The sequence below is a fragment of the Talpa occidentalis genome, unplaced genomic scaffold, assembly GCF_014898055.3.
Source record: "Talpa occidentalis isolate TD23 unplaced genomic scaffold, MPIMG_talOcc4v2.1 talOcc4.14, whole genome shotgun sequence".
In the NCBI taxonomy this organism is placed as follows: domain Eukaryota; kingdom Metazoa; phylum Chordata; class Mammalia; order Eulipotyphla; family Talpidae; genus Talpa; species Talpa occidentalis.
In genome coordinates, this window is record NW_023601433.1 from 716,514 (window position 1) to 739,924 (window position 23,411).

Below are 23,411 nucleotides of genomic sequence, written 5' to 3' on the forward strand. Positions count from 1 at the left end.
CCCCCCGGGGTCCCCGCGCACTCACCGTCATCCCGAAGCGACGTGCGGGCGCGCAGGCGCAGTCTGCGGGGCGTGGGGCGCTCCCGGGGCCTCCGCCGCGCGGCCCCGCCCCGTCGCGCGTCGGAGGGGGGGCGGGGCCCCGGCGCGGCCCGGGCGCGCAGGCGCCGACGGCTCCGGCCGCGCAGGCGCAGACCGCCCCGGCGCGCCTAGTTCACCCCCGCGCAGACCCGCAGGGGGCGCGCCGCGGAGGACCGCGCTGGAGGCGCGCGGCGCCGGCGATCCGCGCCCCGGCCCCGGCCCCGGCCCGGACTCCGACTCCGGCCCGGGCCTCGGCCCCGGCCCCGGACGCGGCAGAAGTGCACGAGGTCTGCGGTCATCAGCGCCACGAGCAGCAGGCTGTAGAGGCCCAGCGCCAGGAGCGGGCCCGGGCCCCTGCGGGAGGCCGTCAAGAGGCCGTCGGGAGGCCGTCAGGAGGCCGTCAAGAGGCCGGCGGGCCGCCCGCGAGGCCCGCCGCGACGAGGGGCCGCTGGCAGCCCGAGGCCCTCCCCGGGGGAATCAAGCGTCACCAACCCGACTCGCGTGCGGTGCCGCGGCGCACGGCCCGCAAGAGTCTCTCGTCCCGACACCCCGCACTCCCCGCACCCGACGCCTGCGCGACCCCGGGGCACAGCCCTGGGCCGCTAGTCTGCAGGCGACAAGCCTCCCTCCCCTGAACTTGGAACAGGCGCCGCCCCGTCGGCGTTCCAGGGCTCCGGGCCGGTGCTCACCTGAAGATGGGCGGGGGCGGAAGGGCGGACAGGTTCACCTGGTACAAGGCCTCGAATTCGCGCAGGGTGCAGCAGGAGCCCCCCGCGGCCCGCAGGTGGCAGCAGTAGGCTTCCTCCGGCGCATCCGAGAGCCGAGGGCAGAAGAAACCCGGGTGGTGGCGGCCCTCCGCATCCCTGGTGGTCTGGCACAAGTGGGGGTGGTGGGCCAGTGCTGCTGGAGGGACAAGGGGCTGGAGGCCGGCAGGAAGGGTGTCCACACCCCCCCCCGCACCCTTTCGGGAGAGTGAAAGGGATCAGCCATGGGCTGCCTCCTCCCCAGCAGCTCCCCAGAGCACCTACCCCTGCGGAGATGGGCACGAGCAGAAGGCTGTACCTGAGAGGTCGGTGGGCTGGGCCAGAGGCACCCCGCTGAAGAGTACCAGGAGCCCCACAGACAGGCCTGTCAGCAGAGGGCCCAGACTCCCGGGGAAGCCCATGAGGGGTCACCTCCACCTCGGCCCTGGTCCCGGGAGGCCCAACATCACTCCTGCTACGCCATGGCTGCAGACAGTAAGGAAATAGAGATCAAAGCCCCACAGCCCCTGGGTACATGGCACAGACCTGAGGCTTCTCTGTCACGGGCCTTGAGAGGGGGCGAGAGAGACTGAGTTTCTATCTTCTCTTGGAAAATGGGAGGCCCAAGGGTTTCTGAGCTGGGGGAAAGGCTCAGAAGACGGGCAACGGGAGAGAGAGAAGGTGAGCTGTTCGCCCGAGGACAGACAAGCATCAAGGGCCGGGTTCGCTTCTCTCCACCCACCGTCAACTCTCAGGCTGTGCTGGAAGCCTGGGGAATTCTGGCCTCTGCGTTCCAGGCCCCGGAGACCTCAGCCCAGCAGTCTGGAGCTTCCCTCCCTCACCGCTGCCTCGTGGCAACCTCCAGGACTAGCCGAACGCAGGGCGAGTCCTTTCCTTCCCGTCTCCGCTGCGCTCCTGCCCTCGCTGCCGCTGAGGCCCGAGGCTCCCTGCCTGGTTGGAGGTTACTTAGCAGCCGGCCAACCCCTCGCCTGGGGAAAGTCTGCGGGCCCCAGGGCTCCATCAGCCGGGGCAGTAGATGCCCTCCCCAGAGACGCGAACTGTCTCTGGAAGGCGAGGCCTCCAGGGCGGGGCTGTCCCGAGCCCTCGGACTTCTCCCACAGGGCTGCGGGCAGCTGCGCCGCTGGTCGCCGAGGGCCCGGGCGGGAGCCTGGGGGAGGGGAGGAGCCCTTCAGCCCAGGGAAGAAGCGCGATTCTGTCCTGGTGTCTGGAGCAAGGGCACTTCTCGCGGAAACACCACAGCTGCCCGGAGCCCCCGTCGAAGCAAGAGGCTGGAAATTTCCCCGGGTTAGCCCTGGGGCCTGCCAGGGCCCAGAGGGGAGACTCCTGGCCTGCAGCACCCAGGCCCAGCCCCTCGGGGAGAGCTGCGTGAGAGCACTGAGACCGGGGGTTGCCGCTCGGGGCTGGTCCCGGGAGCCCCAACATCACGCCTGCGGGGCCGCTGCGGACGGCCGGGAGTGACTTTTCATGGGCCGAGAGCCGCGCCCCCTCCCCGGGGGGGACCCCGGGCTCGGGGAGCTGCCGGGGCCGCGGCCGCCGCGCCCTCCCGCCCGGACACGCGCAGCCTTGCTTGTCTCCCGCCCCCGCCCAGGGCGCCCGGCGGGGATGCTCGGGGCGGCGGGCAGCGCGGCTCTCGCGCCGGCCGGTGGGGCGCGCCCGGGCCGGCCTCCGCGGCGCCAGGGGGCGCTGTGGACACGCCGTGGGCGCCCCGCCGCGCGATGGACTCGGAGCTGGCGCGGCTGCTGGACGCGGCCGACTTCGCGGCGCGCAAGCACCGACGGCAGCGGCGCAAGGACCCCGAGGGGACCCCCTACATCAACCACCCCATCGGTGGGGCGGCGCCGGGGGGGGCCCGCGGTCGGGGACTCGCCCGGGGCCCCGTGTGACCGCCCGCTCGCCCGCAGGGGTGGCGCGGATCCTGGCGCGCGAGGCGGGGGTCACGGACGTTGAGGTGCTGCAGGTAACGCGCCCGCGGGGGCGGGGGCGGGGGGCCGGGGGCGGGGGCCGCGCGGCTGACGGGGCCGCCGCAGGCCGCGCTGCTGCACGACGCGCTGGAGGACACGGACGCCACCGCCGAGGAGCTGGAGCGGCGCTTCGGGGCGCGCGTGCGCCGCCTGGTGGAGGAGCTGACGGACGACAAGGCGCTGCCGCCGGCCGAGCGCAAGCGGCTGCAGGAGGAGCGCGCGCCGCGCCGCAGCCCCGCGGCCAAGCTGCTGGCGCTGGCGGACAAGCTGCACAACCTGCGCGACCTGCAGCGCTGCCCGCCCGCGGGTAGGCGCCCCGCCCGGACGCGCGCGGGGGGCAGCCGGGGGGGGGCGGGGGCAGCCGGGGGGGGGGCGGGGGCAGCCGGGGGGGCGGGGGGCAGCCGGGGGGGCGGGGGCATCCCGGGGGGGCGGGGGCAGCCGGGGGGGCGGGGGGCAGCCGGGGGGGCGGGGGGCAGCCGGGGGGCGGGGCAGCCGGGGGGGCGGGGGGCAGCCGGGGGGGGGGCGGGGGGCAGCCGGGGGGGCGGGGGGCAGCCGGGGGGCGGGGGCAGCCGGGGGGGCGGGGGCAGCCGGGGGGGCGGGGGGCAGCCCGGGGGGGCGGGGGCAGCCCGGGGGGGCGGGGGGCATCCCGGGGGGGCGGGGGGCAGCCGGGGGGGGGTGCGGGGGGCAGCCGGGGGGGCGGGGGCAGCCGGGGGGGGCGGGGGGCAGCCGGGGGGGCGGGGGCATCCCGGGGGGCGGGGGCAGCCGGGGGGGCGGGGGGCAGCCGGGGGGGCGGGGGCAGCCGGGGGGGGGGGGGGGGGCAGCCGGGGGGGCGGGGGCATCCCGGGGGGGCGGGGGGCAGCCGGGGGGGCGGGGCCCCCCCAGGTCCCGGCCCGCCTCAGGGCCGCCGGCTGTCCCCGCAGGCTGGCCGCCCGCGCGCGTGCACGAGTACTTCGAGTGGGCGGCGCGCGTGGTGCGCGGGCTGCGGGGCACGAGCGCGCCGCTGGAGGACGCGCTGGCGCGGCTGTTCCGGGAGCGCGGGCTGGAGCTGTGAGCGGGCCCGGCCCGCCCGCCCGCACCCCGCCCGCCCCCCGACCCGGGGCCCCGGCCCCCCGCCCGCACCCCGCCCGCCCCCCGACCCGGGGCCCGGCCCGCCCCGCGCCCGCCCCCCAGACCCGGGGCCCCGGCCCGCCCGCCCCGCACCCCGCCCGCCCCCCGACCCGGGGCCCCGCGCCCGCCCCATCCCGCCCGCACACCAGGCCCGGGGCGCCCGCGCGGGGCGGCGGGAATAAAGCGACTTGGGTCAAGCTTCGGTGGCTGCTGCTCCTTGTCCGGCCCGCGGAGCGGGGGGCGCCCTCGTGTCCGGGAGGGGCGGGAGGGGCGGGCCCCACGCGCGGGCGTCCCCCGGAGGCTGAGCGACAGGCGCTGCCGGAGGCCGCCGGGCCCGGGCCCGGGCCCCGCCCGCGGGGGTGGGGCGGGGCGGGGCGGGGCGCGCGTCGCGCCGGCCGCGGGGCTGGTCCGGGGCTTGCGCCCCCGAGGAGGTCGCCGTGGGGACGCCGCGAAGCGCGGGCTTCCCGGGGGCGGCGTCGCCCGCGAGGTGCCGGCGTCCCGGGAACGCTCCGGCCCGGCGCTCGGCGCTGCCCGCGCCGCCGCTCCCCAGTGCCCGGCCGCGGCGGCGGAGACCCCGGGGACGGTCGGGACCAGGCGCGCCGGCGAGAGGGGCCCGCGCTGGGCCAGGCCCCGCCGGACTCGGCGGCAAAGGCCAGGCCCGAGGTTTCTGGCCCGGCCCGAGTCCGGGGGCCCCGACAATACTTAGCTTTTCGATTCAGCAGTTGTTTTTCAGAAACCCAATGTACAGGCACCTTTCCACACGACCGGCCGGGAGTGTTTTCGGGACGCAGCGTGCTCCGCAGGCGGCCACCCACGTGGACGGGCGTGGAGGAGCCCGCACAGCCCCGCGGGAGGCGCGTCTCTCCCCGGGCGCCCCTTTCTCATAAACAGTTTTGTCTCCAACTTTTCTCGACACCGACAGTGCCCAGCGGCCGTGCACACACATTTCCTTGTGCATGTGAATCACAAGGTGTGCTTGCATTTCGCCCCAACAAGAACCTCTTTGCCTTTCTGGGCCTCCCTGGTGGCACAGGGGCTTGAGAGGCAACTGTCCGCAGCCACTGCAGCACGAGTTCGATCCCTGGCCGGCCAGGGGGCTACGCACACGGCGCAGCAGACCTCCCCTGTCTCCCCGCTGCTCCCCTCAGCAGTGCATTTCAGTCAGTCTGCCTGTTCTGTTCCCCACTCTGTCTCTGTCTCCAGGGCTGCATGATGTAGGAAGCGTGGTGCACGCGCAGAACAAGACTGCAGAGCTCGTCACCACTGACTTGCTCCATAACGGGGCAGTGTGGGAACAGGAGGGTGACTCCTCTCACCCCCCACACCTCTGGCCTGTACCCCAGTTCTTGTATGCACACTAAATCAATCTTTAAAAAAAAAATGCCTTTCTAACATTATTGCTATCCAGGATTTTAGTTCCTCTTTTTAAATTACAAAATGCTGTATTTCATGGCCAATGATGCCGTTAGTTTTATGCGCCCAAAAAACATCAATTCTTTTTTGCTGATGAACATCTTTTCTTCTTCCACTGAAACTGCAAAATCTTGGTCTTTGCCTACCAAAAGATATCATCTCCCCCCATTCTTGAGTGACAGTGCAGCTGGCACTGGATGCAGGGGTGCTGACAGCCCCCCAGGCTGAGTGTTTCATCTCACGGACTCCCCGTAAGGCTGCCAGCCTTTCATCCGTCTCTCCTTTCTAAGGCTTCTATGTTTTCTCTCTGGTTGATTTTTTTTTTTTTAAAGATTTATTTATTTATTTACACATTTATTTATTTACCGGGTACAGTCAGAAGCGCGGGAGGGCGAGAGGATCCACCAGAGCCAGAGCGGGGAGCAGAGCAGGCAGAAGGACCGAAGGACACTGCCGAGGGGAGCAGCGGGCGGCAGGAGAGGTCTGCGCGCCATGCGGGGGGACCCTCCTCCGGTGGCCGGGGAGCAGCCGGGGATCGAACCAGCACTGCAGAGGCTGCGGGCAGCTTCGCAACCCAGCGCTCAACCGCTGCGCCACCGGGGAGGCCCTCTCTCTGGTTGATTTTGAGAGTGAGGATTTTTTTTCATGGCAACTTTCTTGGAACTCAGTCATCTCTTTCATTCTGAGAATTCGTATTTTTCTTCCATCTGAAAACCCATGATCTGATTGTTTTCTTCTTCTCTCACTAGTCTCTCACAACTGCTGTTAAAGATTATGTCAAAGCTTATCATCATCCTGTCTCTCTTAGCGCTTCTTATATTTTCCTTTTATCTTGTATATTCGAGTGATTCCTCTATTGTATTTTTCAAGCCCACAAAGTTTCTTGTTTTGTTTTCTAAAATCTCACCTGCATCAATCCAGTGTCTATCCCTCACGTAGATTTTGATGCAGCGTTAGTTCTGGCTGTGTGTTGAGCCGAGGCTTCGTTTGCAGCCTCGCTGGCTTTCCTGCCCGTGCTCCTCACTCAGAGAGGCTGACCTCCCCGGGTCAGCCCCACCATGCAAGGCAAAGCCTAGCGCCCCCTGTCCTGAGCCGGCAGGTTCCTCCTGAGCTGCATCGCCCCACCTTCTGCTCAGACCCTGGTTGGTCTCTCCATTCTTGGTCAAAAAAGCTGCCCTCCTGCTGCATGACGCTGCTGTTCCATCTTCAGTGTCTTACTCAGCATCCTGAGATGTTGGGGGTTAGGGAGCAGGAGTTTGGGGGAGTACGCCCTTTGTTTGAAGGCACCGCCCCAGCCATTCTGACAGGAGGCCCCAGTCTCTCCTCTGCTGGAGTTTCTCAAGGCTTCAAGAGTCGCCTTGGCTTAAATCTGTCACATCCCAAAGGCCCGAGGACTCCGCTCCAGCTGCACCTGGGTTTCCTAACTGCACCGAGTTCACGTTCATTTCTGGTTTAGCTCGGTGAGAGAGGGCTGCAGTCAGGAGCCCAAATGGACAGAGAACCTCAGCAGCCCCCCTTCGTCCTGACACCTGGTAGGCTCTGCATCCACTCCCCCTAACCTTCAGTAAGAGGGAGGCTTTGTGAAGTACGTGGTGTCGCCACCAGCCTCTCCTCCCCTCTTAAGTGTTTGTTCAGACACTTGTCAAGGGAAAAATCGGTGATTTTGTTCCCTGATTTGGACGATGAGCCTCACATGGCTTTCCCAAGTAGACACGTGACGTCAGCTCAGCACAGGCACGCGTGGGCAGCAGGTCCTGTTAGGTAAAGGTGTTGGCGCTCTGTGTACTTGAGGTTCTACGCAGCCAGCTCAGAGCGGTCCGGGCCTGCTCGCCAGGATGGCAGGACGCAGCTCTCCGCTCTGGCTCCCCAGCCACGCAGCTCCGCCCCCACGGGAGCTGGCCGGTGGGCGAGGGCTCAGGCCCGGGCTCTTATCCAGTCCCAGGAGTTCCGGTTTTGACTCAGAATCGAGGCCTCCGCGCCAGAGCACTGAGGGTCGTTGCTTGCCTGAAATCCGGCCTCTTCCAATTACGTGTGCCAAGGCAGCGCCGGGGAGCTTGTCGCAACGCCACATTCTTTGGCTGCTACTCCAGAGTTGGGTTCCATAGGTCATGCCCGGGAATCTGCTTGTCCTTGGAGAGCTTTTTGGCTTGGCCTTGTTCCATGTCAGCCCAGCGAGCGGGGCCTCTGACCTGCAGACCCCACTCCAGCCTGCAGGCTGGGGGAGCAGGCGGGTCAGCCCTGGCGGAGGGCGGGCGTCTCAGCGAGCTGCTCTGGTGATTCTGGCCCCGCTCGGGCAAGGCCGCCTGCGAAGGTGAGTGCGCGGGATTACACGTGGCAGTCCTGGCAGGCCAGTAAGGCAAGATCTCCACAGACAGCATCCTTTACTCTGCTAATTTCCGAGGGGTGCGCAGAGTCACCCCGACATTCCAATAGCTGCCACAGCGTGACGGCTTAGCTCCTTACTCACTGGGGTACAGCTCGTGGGTAAGCGCGCTCCTGCGCACGGGGCACATCGCTCGGCAGGTCTCATCGACTCATTTCCTCCACCCAGACTCCCACAGGGCTGCAGGCAGGCGCTGGCGGCGACAGCCCTGGGTGGCCTGCGGGCCTCCAAGCCGTGCCCCCCAGTCTTTAGGGAGCTACTCAGCAGGCCTTTCTCCAAGGACCCACGGCTACTGTTGCACAAACAAATGCAGGTCCCGCCTCGTCCCGTGCCGCGGACACCTTCTCCCAAACCTGCCATTTGTGTTTAACCTTGGTCTTCACCACCACACAGAAACCGCCAATGTTTTTCGTGGTAAAATCTCTTTCCCCTTATTATCTTTTCGTTTTCATGTTGTATTTTAAAAAGACCTTCCTACACCAGGGATATAAAATTATCCTCTATTTTCTTCAGTAACTTTTAGTCTGACATTCTGCTTTTCTCCTCTGGAACTAGTGTTTGTGGACACCTCGAGGGAGAGCTCTGCCCCTCCCTTTAGTGGGTGGCCAGTTGTCTTCCAAGCCTCATTTATGAAACAAGCCACCTCCTGCCACTGACAGCGCCACCTGTCCGACGCCGCGTCCCCGCTGGCAGACGAGGGAGACACTGACCACGTCACCAAGCACCAGGTGCCATCTACAGGGACCACTGTGGCTTTTCTCGATTCGTTGAAGCTGGAAAAGGCTGAGGCACGGTCAGCCTCCTCCTACCTCACTTTCCATGACCCGAGTCCCCGTGTTGGGACCCCACCCTCTGGACAGTGTCGAGGGTGAAGCACTGAAGCGGGGAGGGGGTGAACATGTCTCTGGTTGCCCAGCTACCGGGGGCCCGGGAGGCTTCCTTTCTCTCCAGGGAGGGCAGCCAGCCAGCCCACGCACCCCCAGGGGAGGGCCCTGGGACTGTGTCCAGAGTCCAGCCTCCAGACAGGAGTCAGGCAGGCAGAGCTCCCACGCGCCTGCCACCAGCCCACAAATCAACACACAGACCAAGTGCCCAGTTTAAACAGGGTTTTCAGTACCTGAAATATCATCTGACGTCCGGCCGTGACCATCTCAGCGAGTCCTTCACCGCGTGGCCCCACAGGGCCAGGGCGCAGCCAGAGGCACTCTGAGGGGGGCCACCAAGGAGCAGCAAGTCTCTTCCCTCTCCGCCCACTGCTCACTCTACCCCCAGCCTCCGCCTCCCGGCAACACTGCCCCCGCTTGTCACCCCAGGCCACGCAGGCGCCACATGACCTTGGTTCTCCTCAAGCCCGCTCTTGTCATGGGCCACCCTGACGCCAGGCAGTTACCTGCTCGGCCTCCTGTCCCTGCGTCTCCTTCAGCCACACTGGGAAAAGGATGGGGACTTGAGCCTGCACCCCAGGGGGCGGCGCTCAGAAACTGCCGCAGAGTCCTGCAGTGCCACCGGGCCCTGGGCCTCCTCTGCTCTCTCTGGCGTCTGCCCTTTGGGCCCAGCACTGGCTCGCAGGGCGCCCCGAACACAGACGCAATAAACAGGAAACCAGGGCAGAGCCTCGGTCGCAGGTCTGAGAGGTAGATCGGGATGGGGTCCCCAGTGTGGCTCGTCCAACCCGACCTGACATGGGTGATAAGAGTCCGTCTCTGTGCATGATCGTTCTCTTCCGGCCACGGAAGTCCTAGCCCAGGCGGAGGCGGAAGGTGGCGATCTCCATGGGCTCCAAGTAGACGTCGGTGTTGTTGGAGGGCGAGGCCAGCGGGTACAGCAGCGTCAAGGAGGTGGGCTGAAGGAAACCCACGTCCAGGCCACGGAAAAGGCTGCCCAGGGCCACCTGCACAGAGGGCCCGAGGTGTTGGCTGCGGTGTGGACACGCTGGGCCCCACAGCCCTCCCTCTGCAGAGGTTGTCACCTCCTCAGAATCTCAGAGAAGCGCGGTGAAGGGGTCCACGTAGACATATGGGCTTGTAAGGGGCCCTGAGCCCCCCTTAGCCTCAAGGCCAGCCCCCCGGGGACAGGGCAGCACAGGAGCTGGGACGTGGAGACACTGGCCCTGGACTCTGTTGTGGTGTTTCCCACTCCGCTCCATGAGACCCCTCCTCACGGAACAGAGGCTGTCCCAAGTCCCGGCTAGAGCTTGCCCTCTGGGCCTCTGCAGCTTTGACCACACAGGCCCACAGCTTCCCCTTTCTCTCCAGAAAGCCCCAGAGTGACCCCATCACTGCCACCCTGCTGTCCTGGGTGCCCATCCCATCTCCAGGGCCTGCCGTTCCCCCACCTGGCTGCTCACCTTGCCTTGGCTTGTGGTGCAGTTGAAGCCTAAGTTCTTGGCCTCGAGGCCACAGTCGAAGCCCTTGCGGTGTAAGATGAGGGCGGCCTCTGCCGAGGGCAACACAGCATCCTGGATAAGAGCACACGGTGGGGAGGGGTGTGTGTGTGTGGAGGGCCAGCTCTGAGGGCGGCAGGCATAGGAGGGCTCGTGAGGAGGCCTAGAGGGCACTTACCTCGGCCTGCAGCGCACGCAGGTTGAGCAGATGGAAGTCACAGGGCAGGGAGGACACCAGGGGGTGAAAGGAGCGCAGGGCAGGGCCGGGCGGTGGCTGCGTGGTCACAGGCAGGGCCAGCGCTGGGCTGTTCAGGTGGGCGGAGGTCAGGTGGCTGAGGAGGGATGGGTAGCTGGCGGGGTGGTGGTCCTGGACCTGCAAGGTGGGTGAGAGTGGGGTGAGGAGCAGCCGCACCCCCGGGGCATCTAGGAAAGGGCCTGCCAGTGAGTGAGGGCACGTGGGGCCTGGCTGCGCGGCCTCCAGCCACACCAGCTCCCTGCCCCGGGGGTTCGGCTCCCACAGCAGTTACCACAGACTCGCTGTGGGCTTCCCCAGGGAGCCTGGGTCTCCGGTGAGAACATGCCCCACTCATCAGAGAAGCTGTCCTCGCCCCTAGGCCGCAGCGCCACTGGCTGCTGGGGACGTGCTCATCCTCTGCCGCCGGCGTTCACACAGGCAACCCCCACTCGCAACCCGTACTCCCTGGAGGGTCAGGTCCTATCTTCAGAGCGCGTGCCCCTCGCAGACCTTAAAGCAGGCGCTCAGCATCCACTTGGTGATGGAAGGGGGCCACAGACGTGGAGGCTGGCGGCAGGCTTTGTCTGTGTGGGCTCCGGCTGGGGGACTACGTGCTAAGCGTGCCCCCGGCCACCCTTGCCCCCCATCGTTGCTCCTGGGACTCTGAAAGGTCAAGTCCCTAAGCATGGCTGCCAGGGTGGAGAAAAGGCGGGCTGGCAGGCGCAGAGCCATGAGCTGCGCGGCCGGGGCAGAGGGCCGGGGAAGGAGAGCGCACGAGGGGCCCGGGGTGCGTGAGGCCGAGCAGCGAGGCTCCAGACTGTCCCCATGCAGGAGGCAGGCCTGTTCCGCCTTTGCAGCGCTCCCCAGCCTGGGCTGAACCCCAGGGCCACGCCCGGGGACCGGCCTGACCGGGGACCCTAGGAGAGGCAGAGAACGAACCTCGCTGCCCAGAACTCGCCGCTCCAGCAGGAGGCGGAAGTGGTTCCGGGTCCTCTTGTTGTCCTTGAGCCCCTGGCCGAGGCCCCGGTTGTCGTCCTGCATCAGCCGCCGGTCCAAGATCACCTCCAGCTGGCCTGGGGGCGGAGACCATGAGCCCCTGGCCTGCCACCAGCTACCCACAGGCCGGGAGGGACAAGCCCCACGAGCACCCTAGAAGGGAGCCACTGGGAGAAGCAGCCGAAGGAGCCCAAGCGTCCCGGGGGGAGGTGGCGGGGCCTGCCGGGGACCAGGCTGCAGGGCCAGGCGCACCGGCCACACCGCGGGCCTTCCTGGCTCAGGCAGTTTGTTGTGTCAGAGTTTAGCTGGAAGACGAGTTCTGGTCCTGCGCAGGGACAGCCTTGAGCTCCACCCACCGCCTTCGTCAAGAGGCAGGTGACGAGCGGGAGGCTGGAGGCAGGTCAGGTGTCCTCTGGGACACCCAGGGAGGGGCAGGTGATCACATCTCTTTCGAGGGCTGCGGCAGTGGGGTCACACCCAGCTCAGCACCCAGAGGTGCCTCCCAGGGAGGCCCAGGCCTCAGCCTCCCGCTGATGCTCTGGGGGTGTCCTATGGCCAGCTCTAGGCCAGCCCCTCCCCTCGTGTGCTAGTTCTGGTGCTTCAGAACGCCATTCTCTTTCCCAGCCCCATTAACGGGACAAGGGCGTCTATTTTTCTCCTCTGCAAACTACCTCATGGTAACATCAAATGCACTTTTCAAGCTGTCGCTACTGCCAGTCCTGGCCAGGAGATGGGCGGGACACACCTAGGTGAGAGCCACCCCCCCTCCTGCCTGCAGGGGCCCTCACCATCGTGCAGGCTGGAGACGCCCAGCGCCTGGGCAGTGTGCAGCGTGAGGCGGTTCTGAGCGTCCTGGATATAGGCCATGACGGGCATGGGGTAGAAGTTGGCCTGCAGGGGCAGCTTCTTCAGGTATCGCCGGGGCTGCACCTGTGGAGGGAGGGCTGGCACGTCAAAGGCATGAAAGCACCATTTGGGGCACAAAGGGTTCCCACGTCTGAAAGGTCCCTGATTACTCTACCCTCCACCTCCTCCTGCTCCGTCTGAGCCACCCCCAGCACTGAGGACAGCTCAGCTCTGCACTTGGGTCTCCAAAAGCCTGGGGCGCAGGACTCACCTGGAAGCCATTGAGGTCCGTAAAGAAGATGCCCTGGCTGGCGATGTCCGTGTGGATGCGCAGGGCCAGCTCCTTGTTGACATGGTCCCGGATGTCCACCAGAGTGGAGACGTCCAGAGACAGCCCCTCCACCCCTGGGCATGGGGACAGGAGAGCACTGAGGGTGCAAGGTGGGCCCTACCCGAGGAATCGGGCTGGGGGACACTGTGCCCTCGGGGGGCAGCTCCCAGGGCAGCTGTGGACAACCTCACTCCAAGAGAATGAAAGTTTGTCCAGGCCAGAAAGTGGCCAGAAGAGCAGAGCAGCCACTGCGGCAGCCATGCTCCTTCCAGACCTGCCGGGCCGTGGGCTCACCTGGCAGATTGTAGAGCCGGACCACCTGGTGGACGTGCTCGTAGTAGGCAACCACCTCGGAGAAGAAAGGGCCTTCGGTGACACGCAGCACTGGGGGGTCCTTGGGGACATAGGGCTGAGGAAAGAGCAGGGGGCAGCTGACGCCACCCCAGAGGCGGGGGTGGGGGGGTGGGGGGATGTCTCTCGCCAGGCTCAGCCAGAAGGCCAAAGCGGAGCCCCACCCGGACCCCTCCCCAGAGATGGCAAGCCCCGGCCCCAGGCAGAGATGGCCTGGAGGAGGGAGCGGCCCCCAACCCAGGCCTCCCTTCACTCTCTTCCAGGTAGAGGGGCCCCCAGGGGCGGCCCCTGCCCGCGGGGTGCCCGCGAACCTGGGCTTCACCATCAGGCAGGAAGAGGTAGGCTCCGCTTTTGTCTTTGGACGTGCGGGTGCCATAGATGAGGAATTCCATGTCCACCCGCTGCTCCTGCTCCTCGTCCACCCTTCGGATGCTCTGCCAAGAAACACAGCCCTGACCCCTGGCCCCAGACCAGCATGTCAGGCCTGCCCTCTGGGAGGGCGCAGACTAACTTCCCCAGGAGCCACGCCCGGCTCCCCCCAGCTGTCAGCGGTGAGGAGCGCCACACCCAGGCCACCGACAGTGGGGGCAGCTCTCGGCCGAGGCCAAGGCAAGCACCTCCTCCAGCCCCTCATCCTTTACCTTGAGGAGCCCGGTCAGGCCTGAGAACCAGACCTGCATGTAGCGGTTGCTGAGGGCAAAGTCGCTGCTGCCAGAGTCGACGACGCGCAGAGGGAAGGCCTCGTGCCTGCTGACGGACAGCCGCCGGCCATGCAGGTAGACGCGTGTGGACGAGGGCAGTGTGCGGGGGCCGTCCACGCCCAGCTGCAGCTGCAGCACACTGAGGCCCAGCGCCGGCAGGCGGATGGGCACAGACACCTGCGGGCACAGGGTGAGGAGGCAGCTACAGCCCCTGCTGGGGACCCCCAGGGAGCCCCAGAGAGCCCACCCAGAGTGCAGGGGCGTGGCTGGCCCCTCGAGGACTTAGAGTCTCAGACCACACCAAGAGGCTGTGAAATGGATTCGGTGTTTGCTGAATGACTGAAGGAGCGAGGGCAATGTGATACTGTCTCTGCTGTTGCCATCATGGTCCTTCACCTCTGTCCACGGACAGTCAAGTCCGGAGAGGCCCCCGCCCCTGAAGGCCCCCACGAGGGCAGGGAGGCCCTCACCTGGTAGATGTTGGGGACCATGTCGGTGGCAGAGCTCCAGTGTGCGCTGATCTGCACGGCCAGCGGCTGCCCCTCCTCCGAGAGGACGCGCACGCGGGGCGAGCTGACAAGCAGGGCCACCACGCTGAGCCGCTCCTGCTCCAGGGGGTTGAACAGCACCACGTACCTGCGGGGAGGGTGGGCTCACCCGGAGGTCTCGGGGCAGGGTCCCACAGCACCAGGCGCACCCGCTCCTGCACCCCCGTGTAGCTCACCGTGGGGAGGACTCCAGCTGGAGGACTGTGCGCTCCGGCAGGGCGTCGTGACTCAAGCGCGTCTCATCCTGGAAGAGGGGTGGGATGGAGAGGCCGGGCGAGCTGCCTCCCACGCCCGTCCAGGGATGGGCACCAGCCACCCGTGCGGGGCTGTGCCCAGGACGGTGAGAAGAGGAGCTGCACCCCAGGCCACTCTGAGGGGACTGCCTGAGCATGGGGGCGGGGGCTCACCATCTGGAGGAAGGGGGCCTCTGGGTCAAAGCGGTAGGCGTCCTTGTCCCCCAGCACCAGGTAGTGGGCTGCGTTTATGATCACCTGCTTCAGGCCCACCAGGGCGCGCAGGAGTCTGGGGACGGGAGGGGGGTGGTGGTGAAGAGGGCCGCAGAGCCCTCTGGGGCGGGGTCGGGACTGCCCAACTGCCCCTCTGGGGGAGAGGAGAGGGTGAACGGAGGGGGATCCCACCTGACCCCATAGTCCACTACCACCGCCTCCTTGGCCGTGCCGGTGATGGCATCGTGGTGCTGGAAGAGGCCCAGCGTGCGCCGCGCTTCCGTCAGGAGGGCGAAGTTCGATAGGGGGTACTGGCCGGCCAGCTCAGCGCGGCGGGCGTGGGCAACCGCCAGGCTGTACAAGATCTCTGCCCCCCTGCCGGGAGAGAGGGGTCAGCGCCTGCCTGTCCGCCCGCGCCGCCCTCCTACACTCTCCCCATGCCCGGGTCTTTGCTTGTCTCCCCACAGCCAGGCCGTGCCCCCAGGCCCCGCAGCGGACTCCCTCCAGGCCGGGGGCAGCTTACCGCAGGTGGGCTTCCAGCACTCGGTCCAGGCGCTTGTAGAAAGGCCGGGAGGTATAGTAGCCTGTCCAGTAATGATCCTCGCGGTCGGCGTAGGAGAAGAAGTCGCCGCTGAGCACGGGGAAGCCTGGAGGCCGCGCCCCTGGTTCCACCCCTGTCCTCTTGTACAGGGCGTCAAAATAGTCAGACAGGGTGCCAAACTGGGCCTGTGGGGACCCCAAAAGCCCCTCAGTGCCAGACCCTCCTGGGAAGCATGGCCCCCGAGCAGCAGCTGCCATGGCCCGCATAAGCTGGGCGCCCGGGAGACCCGCCAGAGCCGGGAATGCCTGGGCTGCGTCCCCGCACCTGCACGTGCAGGTCGGGCTTGCTGTTGAGGAAGTCGAAGAGCCGCTGGTAGTTGGAGAACTGGGCGTCCCACTCCTGCGGCTTGTCATAGCGGAAGTCGTCGCCCAGCGGCACCAGCAGGACGTGGCTGCGGAATAGCCGGGACTTCTTCCGGTACTGGTCCAGGAGCAGGGTGGCCCTGCGGGGAGGGGCCAGCCTGATGTCCTGGGCCAGGAACCCCGCGCCCCCTGAGCCACGGCCCTGTGAGTGGGCACCTCCTGGCAGGAAGGCCAGTCCCGAGCCCCAGAGTCCTGACGTTGCAGCAGCAGAGGCTCTCCCCAGGCAAGCCCCCCACTCGGGCCCCACAGACCCCAGTGGACTGCTCCCCAGGACGCCACCCTGGGCCTGTGCCCACTCTTCTGCTCCCTCTGCAGCGTCCCCATGGGATATTCAGCACCTGCTCACCCCAGTTCCCTCAGAGGGGGCCCCAGTGCTGGGCGCGTGAGTCCAGGGAGGGCCAGCCCCTGGAAGACCACGCCGGTGGGGCCCAGCCTGGTTCCTCGAGACATGTCGCCTCACCAGAACGAAGGGGGGCACCTCACCCTGGTGAGCCTTGCCTGGTGAGACGCCCCCCACACCCCAACCTCTTGAGACTTTTGAGGTCCTGACTCTGGCACTGCGGTCTGCCTGCCAGTTGGCCAAGCAGCGCAGCCGAGGGACGAGGCAGGCCAGGGCGCGAGGTGCTCGCTGAGGCTGTGGGCGAGGCCGCTCACCTCCTTGGCTCAGTTTCTACATAACGCCACGAGAACACACACGAGTCAGTGTTACACACTCGGGAGGGCGCCTGCCGCAGCAGGACCTTCAGGTGGAATCTGCGGGTTTCCTTTCCGTCCAAGTTACTGGTGACACCAGCAGGAGAACACAGCTCTGCAGCCTCTGCTCAGGCCAGCTGGTGCAGGCACAGGCTGGGGTCACGGCCCTACGCCGGCCATCCCTGACCCTCCACCCTCTCCTGCTCTCAATTTCCTCCTCTGGGAGGGCCCCACATGCTCCACTCCCCCTCCTGTCACAGCCTGGCAACCTCTCACAGGGCACCTGCAGCCCCTGCTTGGAGGAAACTCGCCTCACAGCCCTGGATTCTTGTTGGGACCCAGCACTCGATTTCTGGAAACAAAGGACCACTTTCTTTGCCCTTCAGCCACACGGCCCACCTCTTGGACCTCACGGAAACCGCAGCATTATCACACAAAAACCCGTTCAGCCTGTTACCATGGCCAGTCCGGATCTGGCTGAGCCACTGTTCAGCTCACCCTTCACCCGCATGTCCTGGGGCGGACGCTGGTGTCCGCACGGTGGCACCCCTGGGCCCCCGAGCGAGTTTGCAAGGCTGCGGGCTGTCTGGCAAGACTGAAGGGGCACCTGCAGGGGGCTCTGTGTCCACGGGGTGGCTGCCTGGGCCAGCGAGGCCTGGAGGCCAGAGGCCGCAGGACCCTGCCTGCCTTGAGAGCCGTTCGCGCGTCAGGCAGCAGCTCTGACCGCGGCCGGGGAACACGTGCGTTCAGGAAGGGATCCATTCCGGGAAAGGGGTACCTGGGGCTGCCCAGTTTTAGGGGAGCTCAGGGGCTTTGGGGGGCCTGCACTCACCACCTGAGCCCTGCCCCCCGCAATGCCCCAGGCAGCAGCGCAGGCAGCAGAGGCTGGGTCCCCCAGAGGCCCAGTTTCTGGATCTTTTTGCGGTCGGCCCGGCAGTGAGTACCTCTCGGCGACATTGGCCTCCGTGATGGCCCGGGGCGGCACCTTCCAGGGACAGTTGATACGGCCACCGGGCAAGCGTTTGAAATCAAACTGGCAGCAGATCTTGGGGTCCGGGCCACAGGTGTGGGGGACATCGTAGCTGTAGAAGGGCATCATGTGGCAGAAGATGTCTGTGCTGGAGTCGGCATCTGTAAGAGACACACACATCTGTAAGAGAGTGGCCAGCAAGGCGGGGGTGGCCCTGGAGCCCAGAGCCCTCCCAGGACCCTGGTGCCACGTACTCAGATTGGTGGGATGGACATCAGGCCCCGCAGAGGCCAGAGGTCAGTGACCCTCCTCCGTCCCCCACCCCCACACACACACACAACCTAAAGGAGAGGACTTCCGGGGTCTGGCAGTGGGCACAGGGGCAGGTCATCTGCTTGGAGGAAGCAGGGTCTTTTTTTTTTTTTTTAAAGATTTATTTATTTATTTATACAAGCACTGGGTACAGTCAGAAGCGCGGGAGGGTGAGAGGATTCACCAGAGCCAGAGCGGGGAGCAGAGCAGGCAGAAGGACCGAAGTCCACTGCTGAGGGGAGCGGCGGGCGGCAGGAGAGGTCTGCGCGCCATGTGGGACCCTCGCCCAGTGGCCGGGGATCAAACCAGCGCTGCAGAGGCTGCGGGCAGCTTTGCAACCCAGCGCTCAACCGCTGCGCCACTGGGAAGGCCTGATGCAGGGTCTTCTTCCTAGATCCCCGCTCCTTCCCGGGGAAACACTCTGCTGTGGCCCCGCCCCTGGCCTTACCCCACGTCTGCCTCCACATGAACTCCAGGCTGTGGGTGGCAGCAAAGTGTTTCTTGATGGCATAATGCACCCTCTGGATCAGCATGCTGGTCAGGTTGGCACGGCGCAGCAGGTAAGGCATGGTGGAACTGTGGCCAAAAGGGTCCACAGCCCATCCAGAGCGTGGGGTGGCACCTGGAGAGGGGCAGGGAAGCCAGAGGCTCTGAGCTCTGGATCTTGGGGCCCACCTCCTACCTGCCAGCACACCAGCTCCCCAGAGCTAAGCCCAGAGAGGAGCCCATACCAATCCCTGCACAGACACCCCCTGCTGTCCACTGGGCCCAGCTGCGGGGGTCTGGACTCACCGAGGTTCCTTTCCAGCCACTGGTGCCCCTCAATGAGCTGGTCAATCAACGCAAAGTAATGGGAGTTGGCTTCGTCCGGCATCACCCAGCCTCCCGTGGCAATCTCCAGCTGCCCGTTCCCCACCAGCCTGGAGGAAGGACTCGCACTCAGCGGGGCAAGACCTTTTGCCAGCCCGTGCACCGTTGCCACTGAGCCAGCAGCCCAGCCTGGGACCCAGCGCGCAGACCTGGGCCCTCCTCTCCTTCCAGCCAGCCTCCAGGCACAGCCTGCTTGCCCCTGCCTCCAGGCAAGCCCCACTCATGCTTCGCTTATGCGCTCTGAGTCCCCCGAACATCAGTGAGCCTGCACCGCTCTGGGGCAGCTCTCGTTCTCAGCCAAGATCACCCAGCCCCTCCCAATACTGTGGCACCCCAAGCTCAGCGAACCCTGCACCCACAACCTGACCCACGGCCAGCCCCGCTCTCCCGTGGGCACTGGCCTCCGGACGGCGGCTCTCTTCTGCACGTTGATGTTGTCCCACCACTTGGCAAAAAATGAGACCTCCGCCCAAAGGAAGCGCCGCCGAGGGTCCTCCTGCAGCTTGGCCACCATGCTGTTGAGGATGTGCTGCGTCTGCTCCGTGTAGTACTTGTCGAAGGTCTTGATCCAGCCTGGGGGAAGCAGGCCCTGAGGATCCTCCTCAGCCTCCCTCACCTTGCGCTCCCAGCCCAGGCAGCACGGTCTCACCTGGGTCGTTGTGTGAGTGTGGCACCACAAACACCTGCAGGTCTTCAGCGTCCCAGTCGTGGGGGCCATAGGAGATGTCGAAGCCCTGCTTCCACACGCCGCCGTCCACGTTGTCAAAGGGCAACTCCTCCATCACGGTGAACATCTGCAGGGGGCAGCGGGCGCTCAGGGCGCACTCTAGCCACGGTGGGGGAGCAGTGCCCATCTGCCAGCTCGTACCTGCAGCTCTGGCTTCTGGCCTTGGGCCCCCAGAGCAAACTGGCAGTCTTGTGGGGAGATGGAGAAGAAGCTAGGCCGGGGCTCCGGCGGCACCACCCAGGAGCCATTGGCTGTATAGTAGGGCAGGAGGGCGGGCGGGCCCTCGGCGTTGGCGGTCAGCTCCAGCACAGAGTCCTTGATGTGGCTAATGATCTCATGGTTCTCCTCCAGCAGCTGCTCCAGCTGCTCGATGCGGTTCTGCAGCACAGAAATTTGGCTCTGCCAAAAAACCAGAAAGTGATCACCGTTGGCTCTTCTCGCACTGAGGGGCCCGCCACCTGCAGCCTGCTGCAAGCCTGCGCAACCTGGCCCGAGCCAGACCCAGGAGCCCACAGGGCTGGACGGCTGTGCTCAAACCAGGGAAGAGGCAGCAACCTCAACCCGGCATCCATCCCACAGGGTCAGGCGGACCCTCCCCCTCCAGCTTATGGTGGCAGAGATGCCATCGCCCATGATGGCAGTTGCCCACCTGGAGTGTGAAAGGACCCAGTGGGGAGGAAGCTGCCTCCACTAGCAGTGGGTCAAGGATCTGGGAGGGCGCGGCAGGGCCGACGGCCGTTTTTCCTGCCTTCTCTATATTTCTGCCATGATAGCTTTGGGTTTCTGGAAAGCCTCTTCATTGGGAAGGCACGCTTCTGTCTGGACTAACAGGGCATGCCAGCGGGGCCCAGCTGTCTCGGAAGCCAAGAAACCAGCCACAGGCCTGACTCACCCGGGGGAAGTTCCCGCCATTCTGGTGCCGGCTGGGGTCATGCTGCACTCGGTCCAGCATGAGGTAGAGTGAGAAGACAGCCACGCAGAAGATGGCAGCACCGCACACCGTCACCTGCTTCTTCAGCTTCATCCTGGCTGGCACGCACACCTGGTGGGGACACCAAAGCCGATAGCCCTCCTGGCCTTCCCACCCAACGCCCCCGTGCCTTCTGGAGGGCTGCCCCTCGAAGAGCGGCGAATTCCAGCATGGGCACTGGGTCCTGCCCAGCCTCGCTCCCTTGGCTGAGACCGAAGGAGCACAGGTAACTGGCACCTGAGGACTGGCCCAGGCAGTCCAAGCGGCAGCTGGGGTGGAGGTGACGCCCGGTCACAAAGTTCCTGCTCTGCCTCCAGACGCCCTGTGCCACCTCCTGATGACAACCAGCTTCCCGTTAGACTCACCGCCCCCCCCAAAAAACACGCAGCGCCTGGCCAGTATGCCTCGAGTCGCAGATGAATGGGCCGGTCTCTGCTCCATGTAAAGGGTATGGCCAAGCCCAGAGGCTCACAGAAAGGCCTTTCACCCTGGCCTCTTGATCAGACTGGCACTGGCCACAAACAGTGGCTGACAGGGCTCCCCTCATGAAGAAAAGAATGAATTGGAAAAGCAGCTTATGTTTCTGACATAAAACGAGCCCCGCTCTTGTCCCTGCGGCTCCAGGCCCGCGGTGGTGACCTCCTCCTCCTACAGGGCACCTGGGGACCCCTGCCCTGTGAGGGGGGCTGAGGGATCCTGGCGCGGCCTGCTCCGGTGTGGGTAACTCCAGAGGGGCGGTGCAGGCCGCCACCACCCGCGGGCCCCCACTTGCCTGCCAGGCGGCCGGGCGGCGGCGGCTGCGGAGTCCGCGTCGCCTGGGCCGGGGAGCCGGTCACCTCTGCGCCGCGCCCTACTTCGGGCGATCAGATCGCTCTCCGGGGCCTCCCACAGTATTTTGAGCCCGAGGCTGGGTCCAGGCCAGGAAGGGCGGCGCTAGGGAGAGAGAGTTGGATCCCGGGGGGCAGGTGGGCACCTGCCGCGCGTCTCCCGGCCGACCGCCGGCCCTGCCCCTCCCCGGCCTCCTGGGCCGCGGCCTCCGCCACCGACCCCGGGCCCGAGACCGCGGCGACCCGGGCCGGACGCGGCCGCCCCCGCGCGGCGCGCCCTCCCGCCCCCGAGCCGCCGCCGCCGGGCCCCGCGCCCGCCCGGCGCGTTACCGTCCGCGCCGGTCTCCCCGCCGCTCCGGGCCCCGCCGGCCCCGCGGCCGCCCCTCACATCCCCGGCGGCGGCGGCCCGCGCGAGGCAGCGACGCAGGCCGAGGAGCGCGGCCGCCCACCCGTCGCCCCCGCTCGGCGCGCCGCCCGCGCCGTCGCCGCGCCCGCGCGACACTGCGTGAGGGGCGGGGCCAGCCGCCCGGGCACGCGCCGACAGGCCCCGCCCCGCCCCGTCCCCGCCCCGCGGCCCCCTGGGGCCCCGCCCCCTGCCCAAGCCCCGCCCCGTCCCTTCCCTCCGGCGCCCCCTCCAGGGCCCCGCCGCTGTCAAAGCCCCGCCCCTCTCCCCTCCCCCTGCGCCCTCCTCCGGGGCCCCGCCCAGGCCCTGCTCCCGTCCGCGACCCTGCCGTGGCCCCGCCCCTACAAAGCCCCGCCCCGGAAGCCCCGCCCGCAAACGCCCCGCCCCGCCAGGGCTCCGCCCCCAGAAGCCCGCCCCGCCCCGGCCCGGCCGCAGTGCGCAGGCGCAGCCGGGGCCCGTCCCCGCGCCGCGGAGCCCGCGTGGGCGCGCGGTGGGTTTCCCGCGGCGGACGCCCTCCCGGCCGCACCCCCGCCGCGGCTGGGCCCGGCGCCGTCCGTGGGCGCGGCGGGGCCCGGCCCGAGCTCCGCCCTCCCGCGGCCCGCGCTGTGCCGGGCAGGCCCCGCTGTCCGCGCCCACGGGCTCGCGTCCTGCGGGGACCCCCGCGCGGTCCGTCCGCCTTCGCGTCTTTCCGAGGGGTTCGTTCACGGGCACACAGGAGCGGGGTGCAGGCCGGAGGCGGGGCGCGGGGCAGGCGGGCTGACGCGCACTGCGGGGGGCGCGGGCGGGTCTGCGCGCCGCGTGGGGCCCCCGCCGCCGGCCGGGATCGAACCCGCGCCCGGAGCTGCGGACAGCCTCGCAGCGCGGCCTTCCCAACACGAGCCGCTTTGCGAGTGGGTTGTTTGAGCTGAGGTCAGGCCAGGCCCTGCAGGCGCTTAACTACCTCAGAGTGGAAATGGAGGTTTACAATTTTATTACCTCCAGAAACAACAGTTCCATCAGAAAAACCTGTCTCTGGGCCTCCCTGGTGGTGCAGGTGCTCGAGCGCTGCCCTGGGAAGCTGTGCCCGGCCTCTGCCTGCGGGTTCGTTCCCGCCAGCCCGGAGCAACCCGCAGGGCACAGCGGACCCCCGTCTCCCCGCTGCTCCCCTCAGCAGTGGACTTCAGGCAATCTCCCTGTTCTGTTCCCGGCTGTCTCCGGTGAATCCTCTCACCTCCCGCGCATCTGGCCTGTACCCCGATTCCTGTATAAATAAATAAATCTTTTTTTAAAAAAAGAAAAACGGATCTCTGCTGGAGCAAGGTAGTCACAGAGCACCTGGTCCTTGTGGTGGGATCCCCTCCCCGCTCCTTGAAGCCCAGGCCCCATCTCATTCCTCAGTTCAGGACAAAACCCCCTTTTTGTCCTACTTTCGTTAGAATTTACACCCATGTGGATTCTCCATGGGTAGGTAATTAAATGTGGTCTTTCCTTCTACTAATCCATCTCCTGTTAATTTGTTTGCTGGACCAGCCGGGGAAGAGCCCAGGAAGCAGGGAGACGGTTTCCGCAGACAGCAGGTGGGGCTGCCCCCCCCCCCCACAGGACTCAGCTGGACCAGACCTTCCCTTGCACGGCAGGATTGTGGGTCTGCACTGTCAATCACTAACTGTTGAATGCTGCTGAGACAGGTTTTTGACTAATAAACCAGATTTAAAGTGCCATCGCATTGATTGCTTTCAAAAACATTTTTAGCCTTACTTATTGACCGGCATACCTGTCACTATGACCCCGACCTTCGTCTCCTGGGTCTCTGTTTTGCCCTGTGTTCTGGGAAACTTCTCTTCCAAACTTGCCAAGTCTTTCACTTTGGTAATCATGATCTTACTTTTCAAGAGTCCCTGATTGTTCTCTGGCAATTCTCCTGTTTTGTTTTCATAGAGGGAGGGGTAACTTTCGACTTATGGCATGTCTTAAGTGTTCGTCTGGATGAGGAGTTTGGATAAGTGTATTCATAAGTATAACCCGCAACTAGATCAAAACAGACCCTTCCCATCACCCCAGGAAGCTCCCCAGGCACAGCCCCCAGGCACAGCATCTGCAGCAGCTGCCGACGGGGCCACCATACCTCCCAGCCTGCACCAGCGAAGAGCCCGT

At 66.4% G+C, this 23,411-nt stretch overlaps 3 protein-coding genes across 4 annotated transcripts; 1 reads left to right on the plus strand and 2 right to left on the minus strand.

Moving 5' to 3' along the window:
* Positions 1-206: 206 nt before the first annotated feature.
* Positions 207-2,273, minus strand: LOC119245120 (protein shisa-like-1). The gene is made up of 4 exons (XM_037511382.1): positions 1,564-2,273; positions 1,141-1,307; positions 768-981; positions 207-432 (listed from the first exon to the last, which is right to left on the minus strand). The coding sequence occupies exons 2-4, from the start codon at positions 1,241-1,243 to the stop codon at positions 207-209; spliced, it is 543 nt and encodes a 180-aa protein (XP_037367279.1). The 5' UTR covers positions 1,244-1,307; positions 1,564-2,273.
* A 284-nt stretch (positions 2,274-2,557) lies between these two features.
* Positions 2,558-3,854, plus strand: HDDC3 (HD domain containing 3). The gene is made up of 4 exons (XM_037511425.1): positions 2,558-2,669; positions 2,744-2,799; positions 2,870-3,110; positions 3,724-3,854. Exons 1-4 carry the CDS (start codon positions 2,558-2,560, stop codon positions 3,852-3,854), a joined length of 540 nt encoding a protein of 179 aa, XP_037367322.1.
* A 1,031-nt stretch (positions 3,855-4,885) lies between these two features.
* Positions 4,886-21,019, minus strand: MAN2A2 (mannosidase alpha class 2A member 2). Of its 2 annotated transcripts, none has more exons than XM_037509910.2 (23): positions 20,821-21,019; positions 19,971-20,120; positions 19,220-19,477; positions 19,001-19,145; positions 18,714-18,924; positions 18,274-18,401; positions 17,930-18,103; positions 17,144-17,330; positions 15,409-15,586; positions 15,067-15,269; positions 14,736-14,918; positions 14,505-14,619; positions 14,274-14,341; positions 14,020-14,185; positions 13,490-13,726; positions 13,160-13,282; positions 12,792-12,906; positions 12,438-12,571; positions 12,109-12,250; positions 11,264-11,397; positions 10,268-10,462; positions 10,054-10,164; positions 4,886-9,597 (listed from the first exon to the last, which is right to left on the minus strand). In XM_037509910.2, exons 2-23 carry the CDS (start codon positions 20,100-20,102, stop codon positions 9,445-9,447), a joined length of 3,492 nt encoding a protein of 1,163 aa, XP_037365807.1. In that variant the 5' UTR covers positions 20,103-20,120; positions 20,821-21,019; the 3' UTR covers positions 4,886-9,444. The 2 variants fall into 2 exon arrangements, with proteins under 2 accessions (XP_037365807.1, XP_037365808.1); XM_037509911.2 differs by having other exon boundaries at positions 18,753-18,924; positions 20,821-21,018.
* Positions 21,020-23,411: the final 2,392 nt, after the last annotated feature.